This window comes from Caretta caretta, chromosome 2 (assembly GCF_965140235.1).
Source record: "Caretta caretta isolate rCarCar2 chromosome 2, rCarCar1.hap1, whole genome shotgun sequence".
NCBI lineage: Eukaryota > Metazoa > Chordata > Testudines > Cheloniidae > Caretta > Caretta caretta.
This window is the reverse complement of record NC_134207.1, coordinates 205,343,026-205,359,951: the sequence shown is the minus strand read 5'-3', so window position 1 is coordinate 205,359,951 and position 16,926 is coordinate 205,343,026. Positions and strand designations below refer to the sequence as shown.

The window sequence follows — 16,926 nt, the reverse complement described above, 5'->3', positions numbered from 1 at the left end:
GCTGTCTAAAGGCTTGTCTTCCCAATATCTGACTTGATGGCTTGCCCAAATTCTGACTGACAGACTCTGCCAGGCAGAGAGAGGCCTCTAGTCACTGACACTCCATCACAGGTGCGTTTCCCACTTGGCTGTTGATCAAAACTAACCATAAACAACAAGCTGGGCAGGCCAGTTTCTTAATGATTATGTGCTCACTCTCCAGAAAGTGAAACTTTCATCTGCTTTGCTTTCATTCATTCAGCCTCCTCTCACTCTCCCCACAAGGACACCACCACTCTGTATGTGAGCAGCCTTCAGGTATATATTAATAATTTTTTGAGTGAAAACATCTGTGGCCAAGACACTAACCCCTTTTTAAATGATTTAATGCTTGTGAAGGGGGCCTTTTAATAGCTCTAGCAACAGCTCTTTTGACAGAACATGCACAAGATTTAATTGAAGAACCATGCGGGCTTGTTGCTAGAGTCCCAGTCCCCTCCCAACCATTTTGTTGCTCTCTGCATTGCATCACATCTGAAATTAGACTGTAAATTCTCTAGAGCTGGTTGGAAATTGACTTTTTTTCATCCCAGACTGGAAAGTTTTCAGCCAAATTTTCTTCAATGATCATTTGAAATTTTTCACGGGAAACAGGCATTTTCTGCATAAACATTTTAGTTTTGTTGAAAACCCAATTTGCCATCAAAAACAGCTTTGACAAAAAATAGTTCAGACAGCCCTAGCAGAAATATTGGGTTTTCTCTGTCCTGTAATGCAGCAAAAACACTTTCAGAAACTATCAGAAAACTAAAAGAAATAAAATATTTATAACTAATAAAAGTTCAGCAGTCAGTAGCAGCATGGGCTTCCTCATGGTGTCCAGCCAATGAACCTCAGTCCCCTTCATTTGGAGGACAAGAATTTGTTTCTGTAGTCCAGTGGTTCTCAACCCACAGGCCATTTGCAGCCCATCTGACATCCTCAGGGCAGGGCCATACAGGTAGTATTTATATATTGTGTAGATGTGGCCCACTAACACACAGAGAGCTACATATGTGGCCCACACTGATAAATAGGTTGAGAACCACTGCTCTAGTCCCATTCAATACTTGGCTCAGAACTGCCAAAAGAGTTCCAAGGTCTGCCAATTGTGTTGGTAGGTCACTTGATGTGGACTTGCATTCGCTGGGAACTGGTGGTTAACCAAGAATGTGTTTGCATAGACTATCAAACAACCACCAGATGGAAATGATTTTGGGGCTATTTCTTTTAGCCAGTGGTAGCAACTTCTACAGCATAAGAGGTGGGCAACACTCCCTACAACAACCCCCTAGTCCTAGCCTTAGGGAGACTGGAAATGGAAGGAGAAACTACCTGGTGCCTGCTAAATTTCTCAGGGAAGGAAAGATCATCTACACTCAAAGGCATCAGAGCTGTATGTCGGAGAGAGAAGTGTTGTATACTGTCCCCTCAAATTCCATGTATAAGGAAGGCTCTGAGATGAGGGACCAAAGGAAGAGAGTGTTTGCATGGATTGGCCCAGACCATGGATGTGCAGCACCCATCTTTTTAGGCTCACAAAACGTGAGAACCAAAACAGGTCAGTTATGCACAATTTTGCTTCTATAGCACCTTTCATCTGAAGAGCAGTAGGCACTTAACAGACATTGATGAATTAAGTCACACAGCTAGGTAACTATTATCCCCAGTTTACCGAATGGGAAACTGAGGTACAGAGAGCTAAACAATTTGCCCCCAAATCACAATATGGATCAGTTACATAATCGGGGCTAGAACCAGGCCTCCTGAGTCACCATCCCCGGCTTTAATGGCTTTATAAAACAAGGCTCTAAAACTCAGCAGCTTGATATCACAATACAAAGCTATAGAGAGTGTGATTGTTAAAACCAATATTCAACACAATCCCTGCTACAACCTGCAATCCTAACGGCCAATGCATTAAGGCTGCTGTATCAGCCCCACAAGAGCCCGGTATGCAGTGCCGTATTATACAATCCCATAGTATTTTATCTGTGAGGTTAGTAACAATAACACAGTGGAACACCAGCACTGTGCTTCTGCAATTGCAAGAGCAAGATGGGTCAAAATGTACCTGACTTTCATGTTATTCCCCCAGTATGTTCAAACAATCCCAAGCAATCTCCATGTGAATCCAGGTGCTCCTGTGCTCTCAAAAAGCTTTCTGAGACTAATTTGAATTCCAATTTTATTCCTGGTGTGTCTCCACTGACTTCAATAGAGTCACAGCAGGGATAATTTTGTCCCCCTGGGCTCTAACAGAAAATAAAACCCATATCAATGTAGCGCATAAACCTGTATTCCTGAAATTTCTGGAACTTTATAATTAGAAATCCATTCCTCTATCTAAAGAAAACTGAAACTGAATCCATGGCTTCTTTAGGTCAATCAGCCCTCTCTGCACATGGGGATACCCTCCCATAAGCGCGTGAATGCACACACCCACACACACACACACACTGGATACGTCTATACTGCACATTCCTTTCAGCAGCATGTAGAATATGTACACTACCTACCCCTCAGTAAGGGTATAAATAGTAGTGCAGACCCTGAGACACTGCTTAGGTGAGTCAAGACACACCTGAACCCTTTGGGTGTGTGCTCGGGAATGTACCCTACGCAGCGCACTACTTGCCCAAACGGTGCCTCCCATCTCTACATTGATACTTTAAGAGGTCTAGTGGCCTGCTGCCTCCCCATGGCTGGAGTCTTTCCCCTGTGGCAGTGGGGAGTCTTCCCCCACCACAGGAACCTGCTGGAGCCTCTCCCCACCACAGGGAAAGGCTCCGCCAGGTAGGGGACAGAGGGAAAGGCTCCAACAGCTCCTTGCTGGCAAACTTTTCTTCACTGTCTCCCCATGCCAGAGCCTTTCACTGACACAGGTAGTTATACACTAAGTGTGGATGCAGCCTGCTTTTCACTGTGGCGTGTAGCAACACATACGCTACATGCCACCACAAGAGGCGTGCAGTGTAAATGTAGCCATCATATGCATGCAGTTTTTCACATGCTTGTTGCACACTCCATTTCTCTCCTGCTAGCCTCCAGTTGCTGAGGAAAATAATAAGCAGGCCCCCCTCCCACTCATCAGGAGTGGCAGAAGCACCCTAAAAGTGTGGGGAGGGCCCCGCCGTGCCATGCAGCCCCCGTGAGGCTCTGCCCTCTTACCGCCCATTGCACTGATATTCGCATCCCTCCGCCCCTTCCCCCAAGACTCCACCCCCACACTGCCCCTTCCCCCCACTCTCATACCACCTCTTCCCCCCTAAACCCCGCCCCCTCGCTCACTCTTCTCCACCCCCTCCCCACATCGCTCACCTTCACGACCAGTAAAAAGTGAGAGGGCCATGGCCTCTCCTGTTCTGGCACCCCTGCCACTCATCCCTCTCCATCTTCTCAGCCCCTTTTCATGCCCTTCTGACCAGTATGCTCTCATTCACCCAAGGTTCATCTGTTTTGGCCTCTCTTGTGTGAGGGAAGATGATCCCTGGGAGGTGGGGGAATGGTGATATCTCCCTCAAGAAAAAGAGAAGTGGGGTTCTACCTCGAGTTTGTTTTCTTTCCCTCCCCAACACCATGATTAAAGCTCTTCCCCACTCCTCTCCTGCCCACAGAGAGAGGGCCTTAGTGGGTTAGTAAAATAGCTCATGTTACAACACTGTAAAATGCTGCAAGTTGGCACTGGTGCCTCTACATATTTCTCTCTCTTCCAAGTTTGATCCCACAGAGCTTACACACATGTAACGGGTAGCTCCTGGTTAGTAGGGAGCAGCTCAAGAGAAGGTGTACTCATCTGGAGTACTGTGTCCAGTGTTGGGCCCCACACTACAAGAAGGATGTGGGAAAATTGGAAAACGTCCCGCAGAGGGCAACAAAAATGATTAGGGGAGTGGAACACATGTTTTATGAGGAACTGGGATTGCTTAGTCTGCGGAAGAGAAGAATGAGGGGGGATTTGATAGCTGCTTTCAACTACCTGAAAGGGGGTTCCAAAGAGGATGGATCTAGACTGTTCTCAGTGGTAGTGGATGACAGAACGAGGAGTAATGGTCTCAAGTTGCAGTGGGGGAGGTTTGGTTGGATGTTAGGAAAAACTTTTTCACTAGGAGGGTGGTGAAGCACTGGAATGCATTACCTAGGGAGGTGGTGGAATCTCCTTCCTTTGAAGTTTTTAAGGTCAGGCTTGACAAAGCCCTGGCTGGGATGATTTACTTGGGGATAGGTCCTGCTTTGAGCAGGGGGTTGGACTAGATGACCTCTTGAGGTCCCTTCCAACCCTGATATTCTATGATTCTATGATTCAAAGCAGCATTAATGCCAGCAGGGAATTGTGTGCTCCCTGCTTAACTCAAGCCTGGGATAACATCACCATCTGCACCCCAACAGCGGTCCAGGCTCTCACAATTTGTTGTGGCACTGCTACAAAGAGAAATCACTGCCTTCTCTGTGCCTGTGACCTGCTACACAAAACAAAATTACCTTTAGATTCCTCTTCTGAGGCCAGAGTTCAGTTCCCGCTGAGCGCACCTGCCAGGAGCTGCCCCAGATAACAGTCAGCCACCAGTTCAGTTTGACTAAAATCAAAGGAGTTTGCATTTGAAACCTTACAAAAAGGGAGCAGAAGTCCTAAAACACACATCATGCTAAATTCAGAGGTGACCTTCATGGGGGTTTAAATTAGACTTCAATAGGTGGAGTTAAGTGGATGCAAATTGGTCTATGTTGGTGCTGAGGAGCTGGAAGACGGCACAAGAAGGGAGTGACCTACTTTAACTTAAACCTTCTTACATCCTCCTGGTAGCTGCTTTTCCTGATGCTCCCTTTTTTTTTCCAGCTCATTCACATGGAATTACACAATTTTAGGCTCCCTAAGACTAATGGACCAAAACCACAAGTGATGTGTATGAGGGTGAACATTGGTAAGTGTTGGGAGTCTAAGGCTTAGTTAGTCTGCACTACGAAGTTTTGCTGGCAAAGCTATGTTGGTTAGGAGAGTGGGGGGAAAATCACATACCTGTAATCTCTACGGCAAAGTTGGCAAAACCCCGTGTGCAAAATCTCTGTCGGCATCTGCTGCATATGCACTGAAGGTTCTGCCAGCACAGCTATACTAGTATTAGCTAGGATGGCAGAGCATTTGTAGTGTAGATAAGACCTAAGATGACACAACATACTTGCTGAGGAACCCCCACCTGCTTAGACTGACCTGTACTGACCTGAGAACTGGGCCTTTCCGTACTACATGAATACTACACAGTGCATTGCTAGCACTAGCTTGCAGGAGCTCTTTAGAAACCATGTCAGGCATTTAGTAATATTTGTATTTTCTGTTTTCACTGTTACAATTCCCAGTGCATGTTGTTTGGTGTTTTGTTTTGTTTTTAATCCAAGATGGACCGGATCCATCTGTTGTTAGAGACTGAGTTGGTAGGTGTCTAAAAGCTGGGACTTTTGAAGGGAAGATTCTCACTGTCCTCTCAAGAGTAGCAGGAAAAATACACCCAACAGATTACAGTAAGTACTGGTTGATAGTGGTTCCAACTCAAAAAATTCCAGTCCTCCACCCTCCCAGCAGGGACCACACTCCAGTGCCCACTCATTGCCCTCCACAGAGACCCTGGGTCTCCTTTGGCCGGGAGTCTCCCCTCTCTCTTACCCAAACTGTGCATGAGATGGTGCCACCGGATGCCGAGTTCTTGGCAGACTCCCCTGCACGTTACCATACAGGAACAGACTTCCCATGCTCAGGTTGTGACCCACTTGGTCTGGCCACCCCTCTGTCTGGATAGACAGGCAGCAAGGTCAAATCTGAGAGCCATTGAGCCCCGGCGTGCTTGTTTGCAATGCTTGAATGCCATTCACTGAAATTTGGTTCAATCCCCCTCCATCTACACAGGTATGTGTGTCAAATTTCAGTGCTGTTGGGACCACTCAGCCAGAGCAAGGTTTTGGACTGCTGATTCAATACAGGACCACTGCTTAAAATTGGTTGGGCCATTCCTCCCCAGACCCACAGCTATGGAACTTACAACTAGAGAAAAAACCGTGGGTGGGTGGGGGCATTCGTGATCCCTTACCCCCAAATGGGGATACCACATTACAAATACGCTTGGAGAATGATGTGTGTCTCTATCTCCTAATTAGAGAGCTGGACCCAGTGGCACTAAGAGAGGAAAGCGGCTCTCACAACCTGCAGTACAGATTGCTCTGTGATTGTTATTTAGGCATTGCACTATACCACAACTGCCTGTATTGTATTCCTGTGTATCTAATCTAGAGACAAAAGGGAAGGGGTCTGTATGTGGTACTGCTAATAAAGCTTGGGATTAAGCCAACATTATTTCATACCCATGCCTGCGTGTAAATTGTGTGGAATTAAGTCTGAACTAAAGGAAAGCATTATTCAGAGAACTGTAGAAGTTAGAGATGGAAAAGATTTATTTCATCATCTAAACAACCCTCTTGCCAGGATGGATAGACAGATACTGCGTACTTCAGTGTTCTGACCAAGCTGGTTTTACCCTTTGAGACAAAGGACAAAACTTATGTCCTCCAGGCTTAGTCCCAATTTTCATGTTAAAAAAAAAAAAGAAGTGAATAACTGAGAAAAGTTCAGTATAGCATTAGCACAAGAAATATACACCACTGGCAACAATCTTGCATTGGTAAAGGTCGTGTGCGGGGGGAGGAGGGGCAGAGACCCACAATGCCTTTTTTATATAGTAATTCTATGATTACTTCATATACCTAAATATTTCCATCTGAGGAAAGAGTGCCTTGTCACTGAAGTTGTGGCCCAGAGACCTGGGTTCCATTCCCGCTTTGCCACAAGCTTCCTGTCTGACCATTGGCAAGTCAACTTGCCTATCTAGGCCCCAGTTCCTCATCTGTAAACTGGGGATAAGAATACTTCCTTACCTCACAAGGATGTTGTGAGGTTAAATGCATTAAAGGTTATGAGGTGTTTAGATGTTATGGCGATGAAGATAGATAGACAAGGGAACTTTCCCTCCCTGCAGGTTGAATAATATTAAACAACACTGAGTTTCTGTAAAAAAAAAAAAAAAAAAGAAAAAAACAAAAACCCAACCCCCCCCCAAAAAAACACCCCATCTTCTTTCTACAAGGGAGATGGCATTTTAAAGCCCATAGAAAGGAAACATTTATATAAATGCAGCTCACTTGGCCATTAGGTCCCATGGCGATTACTTTCATGAGGTGTTTGAACAGGAGCTTTCTCCCTCACCAACCAGCCTCATCTTCTATTCCTTTATTTGTGATGTCACAAATTGTTACTGTGTGATTACTGTGGAAATTCAGAATGATGTCTTCACTGTTTCATCCAGCAAGAGAAGAGATGCTGGGAGGGGAAATTCCTTATTTAAATAAAATTCCTTATTTAAATAAAATATCTCTGCTAATCAGCAAATATGGCATGAATTTATGAAACACAATGGGAATTGAGTTTATGCCTTAACTCTCTCCTATCATGGATGTACCTCTTTAAATATTTTCCCTTTTGTGTTCAGTAGTCTTTAGCAAACTGATTTTTATCGGCAGAAAAAAAAAACACTTTGTAGCCTAAAGAACAAAGCGAAGGTAAGGGGCAAGAGGATGTTATCCCTTTTGACCTGAGTGGTTAGCCAATATTCTTAACAGGTTGTTTCCAGTTGGAAGAAGAAATTCAGATAGAGTCGGCTATTTCTTTGATGCAATCCTGTTAATTTCTAAAGAATGTACACAGTGCTGTTTCCCTGAACAATCAAACAGCAGGAGGCAGTTTCTTTGCTCATAGCTCCAAACCTTTTTCCAGACAGAACGCTGCCCAAAAGCACACTCTCTCCCTCTCTCTCTCTCTCTCATGCGCCTCTCTGGTTGTTTCTGGTGCTTCTGTGCCACCTTCTGTGGTGTTTCTGCTGCCTCTTTCCACACATATGCAGTTCCCTCAAAAAATGCCCAGCCCCCTACAGTTACACTGAACCTCTAGTAAAACCTTTCTGCCTACATAGCTCAGTTTCAGACCAACCTTGCATGTGGTCTGTGTTTTGGGTGGTGGCTCCTATTGTTTAGCTCTCTACTCCATAAAGAAGCTTAATTGCTTTTTACATTTATCCTGAATTAAGGGCAACTGTTACACTCACCAGTTTCAATGAGGTTTCACCCAACCCCCAGCATAACACTTTGTTCCTTTTCACTGAAAAATACATCATCTAAAAGCATTCATTTGTCATCACTGTAACTCGGAGCAAGCAAAAATAATGGTAGCAATAACATCAATAATGCTGCATTTTATAATCTTTTTGTATCCTTTTAAATCAGCGTAATCTGCCATGTTCATTTTATAGGACTGGGTATCAATATTCTTAGAAGCCCACAGAAGAAAATTGAATCATACTACAAATTTGTGTTGGGCATAAAGGGACGTTTTGGTCAGTTTAACTATCCAAATATTTTGTCTCCTCCTCTTTTCCCCCCACTTTGTGACTCTCCAGTATTCTACGCTTCCCTTCTTGCAATACAATCCTTGGGAACCTTCAGGCTGGGTCCCTAGGAGAGGGAGGGAGGACTTAGCGTGTAAGCTCCTTGGGGCAGGAACTGTCTTTTTGTTTTGTGTGTGTACAATGCCTAGCACAATGGGGTTCTTGTCCATGACTGGGGCTCCTAGTGACTATGGTAACACAAATAATAAACGAACAATAATAATAAGGATCTTTAATTGATCTGAACCTGGAAAGAGGTTTGCTTCACTGCGGTTCTTACAACACTTAACCCTACTAAAAATAAGTGTGAAATTCGTTCTTAGAATTCATTAATAGATTTACTTCATTCCTCTATTATACAGCAGAGTCACTCAGATGCCGTGGTGATGGGCGCAGTGCAAGGACCTAAACAGAATAAAACTTTGGAAAAAAATGATAAAACAACTCAGCCAAACTATATCTTTAGAAGGCGATGCTACAGGACCCTCTGACAATATTAAATAGCCCTGCTGCCTCCAGTAGGGTTTAATTACCTGCCCTCCTCCCCAATGGTTTTATTGCCATGTTGCTACACTGACACGTGGAACCATGGTCTCATGTCTGAGCATGCTGTAATATTATTCCCTGAAGCATTTCCTCTAGAAACGATGTTTCAGCACCAGGAAAACAGACTGGCTGGTGTTGACATGACATTTCTAGTACTTCTAGGAACTGCGAAGCACTGTTGTACCAGGTTGTTGGGGATCTGTGGGGCAGCAGAGTGGAAAGGGGGGAGGGTTTTCCTTTTTAATCTCCATCTTTTTTAAAAAAATATTGATCCAAGTTGTCATTCCTTCCCAAAATATTTCACATAATCAAGAATGTTTTTTCCTATGTTGTTTATCTCTGCTTCCTAGTTACCACCTCGTGACCTGATAACCTCTTTATTTGTGACCTGTTGCCATGGAAAGATATGTGAGGACATAAATAAAAGACCACAAGTTTTCAAACATATCTGGAAAATAGCCAGATGTATTTTTACAACTATAGGAAAGACTCATCACTCAAGAATGAGCTCACTATTAAATTATTAGTTTTATACTTTGCAAGGTTGGTATTGAAACCTGTTCTTTAAACATGAAGTCACCTCTTGTTGCCAGATACAGATAACTAGCTTGGTATGCAGGTAGGGTGACCAGATGTCCCGATTTTATAGGAGCAGCCCTGATATTCAGGGATTTTTCTTATATAGGTGCCTATTACCTTCCACTCTCTGTCCCGATTTTTCATACTTGCTTTCTGGTCACCCTAGATGCAGGCTGATAGAGACTGAATGCAATGGGCAAGTGCAAGACCATTACAATATTTGGGAATTCAAATTGTGAAATGTTCGGTTTCCCCTTTCTTGCCAGCTGTGAGATTTCTACGGTCAAATACAGAACTTTGGATTTCCCTTAGAAGTTTATTGTCTCAAATGCAGATATAGTCAGAGCATTTCTTCTTTTTATTTCATTTCCCACTGATAAACTTTTTCCTACTGTTGGACCCCTTAGTAAGCAATTACCAACACATGGGTAAACAACTGCTCACCAGTGTGAGTAAGGGGTTCACAATCTGATCCTATGTTAAGGAATGGGAGAACTATTTCCTCCATTAAGGCCCCAGTCCTGCACTGAGCTTTGTGTAGATGGGCCCCTGCCCCTTACCCTTGAAGTCAAAATAACCCTGTGCATCTGCCAATACAGAGCTCCTTGCAAGATCAGGGCCTAAATTAGCACCCCACTTGAAAATAGTAACTTGAAGATTTAGAACGGAATTTGAAAATGCTTAACTTAAAGTTACATTTGACTTTGGGAAAATGTGAGTTCTGCTCCAATGGATAAATGCATTTGTATATATATTTTTCCAGTTAAGCCTAGATGCAGGAGTAGAATTACTTCCAATAACGAACATGTAATGACTGTGTGGTACAAACATCCATCTAATTAGAAACATATTTTAAATTAATTTAAATCACTGTTTTTCCAAAGGAAAATTAACTAAAGTAAGGTCATCACCAGGATCTTTTATCTGAACTTTCCCCACTGAATTTTTAGATTAAAAGGAAACTCAGATCTGAACCACCTCTCAGTTAGATTTTCTAAAACCAAACCCCAGCCTCCATGGGCCACCTTTAGTTTAAAATAAGGATAGAAATTATATGACATCCAAAACAAGCTTGTGAAGCACAAACCACCACTGTGTTCCCCACCCTTATTCCTAAATGTTTATTTTCCTTTAAGGCTGTGGATCAGCCTCTTTGTTTTCAGCATACAATTCACTGACTTTACAGATAATTTAAAAAAAGTTAAGGATGAAATCCTGACCCTATTGAAGTCAATGTGAGTTTTGCCAATGACTTCAGTAAGGCCAAGATTTCACCCAAGAGCTTTTAAACCATTATTTGGAAGAATTCTGACATCATCATCCATTAGGATCTTTTTTTTTACACAGTATCAAACAAATATTTGTAGTTATTGCAATGGCTTAGTGAAAGAGGGCCTGGTGAGGTTTATATGAAATATTTCATACCCAATAAGACAGTTATGAGGGTTGTCATGGAGAGTTCAAGTTTTCAATATATTACAGTGGGATTATTTTTGTAATCCCGCTGGGCTAGGAACTGTCTTGTCATTATTTAGGTGTACAGTGCCTAACACAGTGGAGTCTGGATCCTTGACTGCGGCCTTCACATTCTACTATAATAATAATGTCAGTTTTTAAAAACAGACCATCTTCATTCACCCCGAGCAGAGGTTCACTGGAACTAGCATTGCAATTTTGTACCTTGCAATCATTGACATTAGAGATTGGCCCAAGATGTGACATTTGGATCTGTTGTGATAATTGGGCCTACAAATTTACCCTATTTGTGACTTTAATGTAAAAAGTGAGTGCAAGTTCACAAGATGTCACAATAACCTGTAACAACCAATGGTGATGGGAAAGGTATGAAAAAGAGACAGAAAGATTGAACTAATCCAAACAAAAAGACCTACAGCCATCACTCAAGGACTGTGTGTTAAGATTATGTCTGCTAAACAAGAGAAGTGTGGAACCAGAAATCAGTGAGCCAAAATTGGTATGTTGGAAACTAGGCCTAATTGGTGGACAAAATAATGAGGGGATGGGCTATTCCACCCATCACTCCCTTTGTGGGTCCTTAAAAAAAGACTTAGGGGCAAAAAAATGGCTACTGGAGTGAGCTTCACCATCATGACTGCCACATCCACCACCACCTGCGCCACCAGGCCTGCTCCTGAGAAATGTTCTGACCAGACCTGGCCAGAGAGAGGCCCCAGATGACATTGCCACTTCTGCCAGCTCCAGCTGAATCCCAAACACCAACTGGGATGAAATGGGATTGGACTTTTAACTACAGCAACAGCTCCGGCCCATCTCAGCTAACTGCTTCTCTTTTCCCCAGATTTACTACCAGTTTTGGTACCATCTCAGAGACTGTCAAAAAAGGGATTTTTCTTTCAAAAACTCTTTCCAGCTAAAGGGAAAGGGAACAAGGGCTGTGGTTGAAAACCTTATTTAATACTTTACATTTCAAATGCTTTAACTGTTTCTCCTTCTTTTCTGTATCTTTAATAAAAGGTTGAAAGAATGTTTAATGGTGTGTTTGCCATGGCACTAAGCAGGTTGAGGTTGCTGTATGCCAAACCCCGAACCTTGTTTAATGCTGTTTGGCGCTGGACAGTGAGTAGGTTATCACTGGGCCCCTATATTCCATTTAAATGTATGCAACAAAACACACCCTTTTCTGAGACTTTTACTAGAAGACCCAGGCTGGATGGCGCAGGGAAGGGGAACAGAGGCACTTCCTGATATAGCTTCTGCTTTGGGAATCCTGTTGGCCAGGATTCCTCGTAGGCAAGCCAGAGGGGATGCACCATGGAAAATATTTTGCTGCTCCTCTGAACTCCTAGAAGCAAAGCTTGTCTCCACCTGTGAACAGCCAGTACTCTCTGTTGACAGCACGCCAGTTTCAGAGCTACAGGGGGCAGACCATGCTCCTCTTAGGACATGATGTTAGGGCCGGCAGATTAGTCTGTCACTCTCAAGTGCTATATACTGTCCCCACTTATTCCCAAAGCCATATGCTCCATGGGCAGGGCTCAGCCCTATATGTGTGGCAATGTTTACGTAAAACAGGTGAATAGCACTTATGACTCTGAATTTTCTTGTGAATACTGATTTCCATCTCAGACTTCATGCTGTTGCAGTTTTACAGACTCAGCAGTTTCAGTGCCCCCATTGTTGGCACAAACTCACCCCTCCTGCACCAATGGAACAATGTGAGATTTTAAGCATTTAGATAAACAAAATAATTTCTCAGGACTAATAACATGTATACTACATAACAGTCCAATATGATTTGGCCTATATAAGATATAAATAGGGGGCTTTTTGATATAAAAAGTAGCTCAACACTAACATTTCCCTTATGGAAAAATCATACACAATTGAATAAAAATAATAACATTTCTATAGGTTTATAAACTATCCCATAGAATTTAATGGAAAATTATTTGCCTCCTTACAGAATTCTATAGGATTAAAAAAAAAAAAAAACTACACAAAGGATATAAAGGATATAAATTCTACACAACTACACAAAGGATATAAATTCTCTTTTAAGAGTAATTTACCATAGAAGCCAGTTACATTTCTATAGAACCTTATTGGTTCTATCCCTATCAAGTGCTACAGGACTTTCCCAAAGGGTTCCCCCCATTATATTTGTTGCCAGCAAAATATTAATACATGAATTATGATATGTTTTTATGAATGAGGAGTTCAAATCATAGGAGCTAAATGGGTGCTGTGGACTGATGGGATAGTTCTGCATTTAAATCTGGCTGACAAAAAAAGAAAAGAAAAGAAAAGAAAAGAAAAGAAAAGAAAAGAAAAGAAAAGAAAGAAATTGGATCCCAAGTGAAAAAATGAATGTGGTAGTTTTAATCTGATCCCTAAAGGGACATTTTTTTAAATCTCAGCACCTCCCATCTCTGAGCAGCAGTTCCTGCTAAGGAGAGATTTTCATGTGGAATATCCAAACAGATCACGACTTAAGTGCATGGATATTGACAAAGCTGTGAGAAGAAGCTTGTGCAGCGCCTGCCTCAAGCAAATGCAATTAGTTTCTCATTGAAACTAATAGCAGATTTTTAAAGAATAAAAAAACCTAAAGGAAATCTCCCAGGCAGTTAATATTGTATGGCTAAGAAGTCTATCACCATGCACTTGCTTCTTAGTCACTTTTCCCTCTTAAATGTTTTGACTATAATCTATCTGTTCTTTTATTTCACCAGTGAGATTTAAAATAAATAGGAGACAATATATCTTCAAAAGTGATTTTATCTGCAGGTTTTAAATTTGCACCTTTTGGGTAACTTACATTGTGTTAGGAACAGAGACGGAATCTTGGGATCCAGCCAAGCTCAAGCTGCAAAACCGGGATCCAGTTTTAAACAGACCCAAATGTAGACTGGCTGAATCCAAGCTTTTAGTAGGGTGGCCATCTCTGTTTACACATTCATAATAGCGGGAAAGAGAGAAAAAAAGATAGACACTTGCCATATAAAGAGGAAGCTAAAGTAACTCAAAGAAGAGCCATAATCATAGTTCTCCTCAACTTTCCCCTCACCTTCTAGTGGGCAAAGGAAAGCCTAGCTGATTAGAACAGTAAAACCTATTAAATGGGATTTCCAGTGCCCTGGCTCAGCTGACAATTAATCTGTTTTGCCTTTTGCCTGTCAGGGTTTTTCCATGCAGTAGGCTCTTGTTTGCTATGAAAGTCATCTGAGTATTTGTTAGTGTCATAGCCAGAGCCAGATGATGTTTATTCTGCTAACATCCAGTTGGAGTCCAGCAGCACTGGACGAGGTCAGGGATATATTTATAGAAGCAGCTATACATCAGGACTCATTTTCTTTCCCTTGCACTAATCTACCTAAGCTCATCCAAAATAGAAAGAAACATGCAGACATGCAACTAATATACTCATTGGGCTGGATCCTTACCTGGTGTAAACTGGTGTAGCACCGTAGAAGTCAATTGAGCCACACTGATTTACACCAGCTGAGGCGCTGGTCTGTTATTATGAACAGGGAAAGCAATAATAACAATTTTTTAAAAAATCACGGTGTGTAGCAAAACAAGTTTTCAGTGAAAAATTACCAGCCACCTATTCTGGGAACTGCTAAATGTGCAATCAAGCACTGTTCCTCCCACTCCCTCAATTGCTAGAACATGTGAAAGTTGGGCTGGATAGGAAAGATCCAGTCAATAAAAATAACAAAAAGACTTAAAGCAACATCATCATTTACCTGAGGAAACGGGGAAGACGCTGTCTATGAACGAAGTGTGAGATAGAACACAGCAGAAAAAAAGCTGAAGATAATATCCCAAAGCTATTAAACTGAAGACAACCATGCTGGCTGCACTCTGTAAAATTCCAACTTAGAGATGCAGGTCTGCTCTGGGGATCTCTCTCTCTCTCTCCACTGTCTTCTCTATATCTGTCTTGCTTGCTCTCTCTTCCCCTTTCTCTGTGTGTGTGAGAGTGTGTGTTTGTATGTCTCTCTCGCGCTCGCTCTCCTTCTGTCTCTCTGTGCCTTTAGGAAGAAAGAATGCCAACCATTTCCCATTAAATCTTCTCCTTACACTAGACAGGGTTATATTTAACTCAAGCAGTGGATCAGATGCCCCCACCATGCATATTAGCTATTAAAACCATGGTGTTGGGGATTCTGTTTTTGTTAGCAGACACCAAAAGGCATTTTAGATGATAATAACAAGGAGGAGGAAAGTGAGATATTGTAAACTGAACCAGAAACAGCATCCCTCATTACTGACAACCAGACACAGACATCAAGATAGGGAAACTCCCAGTCTAGTTTACTTATCACCATTTTGCAGTTCAGTTTTTGCATTACACTAATTTTGGACCGGGCCATTTCACCTTTGGCTGATATGATTATGTGTTAGTTAATTATTGTTAACTTTCTCAGCACCGGGCAAGTCACAGGGGAAGACATGGTTCATGCCAGAAGGGATATCTCTACACGGCAAAGGGAAGGGGTGATTGTAGCACAGGCAGGCATGCCCAGGTTAGCTTTAATCTATCTAACACGGGTAACAATAGCAGTGTGAATTTGGTAGCGCAGTCTTCAGCCTGGGCTAACAACCAGAGAGCAAGCCCTCCACTGGTCCCTGGTTATGTACTATGGTTTCTAGCCAGTGGTGAAGCCCCTGCCACCACAATCTACACTGCTATTGTTACCCATAGATTAAAGCTAACATGGGCATGACTACCCATGCTACGCTTGTACCTTCATTCTGCAGAGTAGACAGACCCAAAGGAGTTTATCATTTAAGATCCTGATTCTGCAGAAGAATCCTTGTACTAGGACTCCTGATGAGCATAAGGGTCTGCAGTGGCAGATCTCTTTACAAGATCAGGGTCCAAATTAGGTAGCTGGTCAAAAAACACCGTGGGAGCTTCCCACGCTGCAGAGGAAATGTTTAAATAATAATACAAATATTTTTTTAAAAAAACCTTGCCAACATTTTTATGAATAGGCCATATCAGGCCACCTGACCCACTGCGATATAGGCTGGAACAGGGAGCACACGGTGCCAACAGCGGCAACTACTTTACTGAAGACAGCATAGCTCCGAAGTAATACAGCAAGTGAGGCTGCATCCGCACTACAGCTACAGCTGTGCCACTGTAGGGCCATAGCACAGATGCTTCCTACATTGATGGAAGGGGGTTTTTCATCTCTGGAATTAACCCGCCTCTCCAAGAGGTAGCAATTAGGTCGAGGGGGAAAAATTCTGTTGACCTAGCTACATCTACCCTGTGGGTTAGGTTGACCTAACTACAGCACGCTGAGCGTGAAATTTTTCACAGCTCTGAGCAACTGTAGCTAGGTTAATATAATTTTTCAGTGTAGACCAGGCCTCCGTGCAACCTACAGTTAACTCTTTCAATGCCTCCCATCAGTTTTCTCCCAATTTCTTTTAATGGGGAATTCTGCTTAAAAATTAATATTACAATATGATCCCACACCTCAAGATAGTTTTGTGAACAACCCCCTTTACTTTTATGGAACAAGCAGTTTAAGCCTATCCTGCCTGAGCTAGATAAACTATTCCTGAGGTAAACCTGGTGCCAAAGGGACATTCTAATGTGTCAAAGAGAGCAAAAACAAATCAGGCAAAATACTGCTACAGAAAACATGTCCACCCCCATAAATAAGGTGAATACGGAGATGTTTGCATTTAAACACAAAGGGGCCTTTTCGTCACTACATGGCTTAGGTGGATTTAGTTCATTATCATCACTAGTTATTACTGAAGTTGTCACTGGAAACTCAAAAGGTAACATCTG

At 42.6% G+C, this 16,926-nt stretch overlaps 1 protein-coding gene across 3 annotated transcripts in view; it reads right to left on the bottom strand.

Annotated features, from left to right (window-relative positions):
• Window positions 1-15,192, bottom strand: part of COLQ (collagen like tail subunit of asymmetric acetylcholinesterase) — a 67,827-nt gene extending 52,635 nt beyond the window's left edge. The window contains exon 1 of one of the 3 annotated variants that reach the window (XM_075125763.1): window positions 14,858-15,192. In XM_075125763.1, the coding sequence (XP_074981864.1) occupies window positions 14,858-14,963 (106 nt within the window). In that variant the 5' untranslated portion in view covers window positions 14,964-15,192. The remainder of the gene's footprint in view (window positions 1-14,857) is intronic. The other 2 variants (XM_048838509.2, XM_048838510.2) reach the window with 2 other exon arrangements.
• Window positions 15,193-16,926: the final 1,734 nt, after the last annotated feature.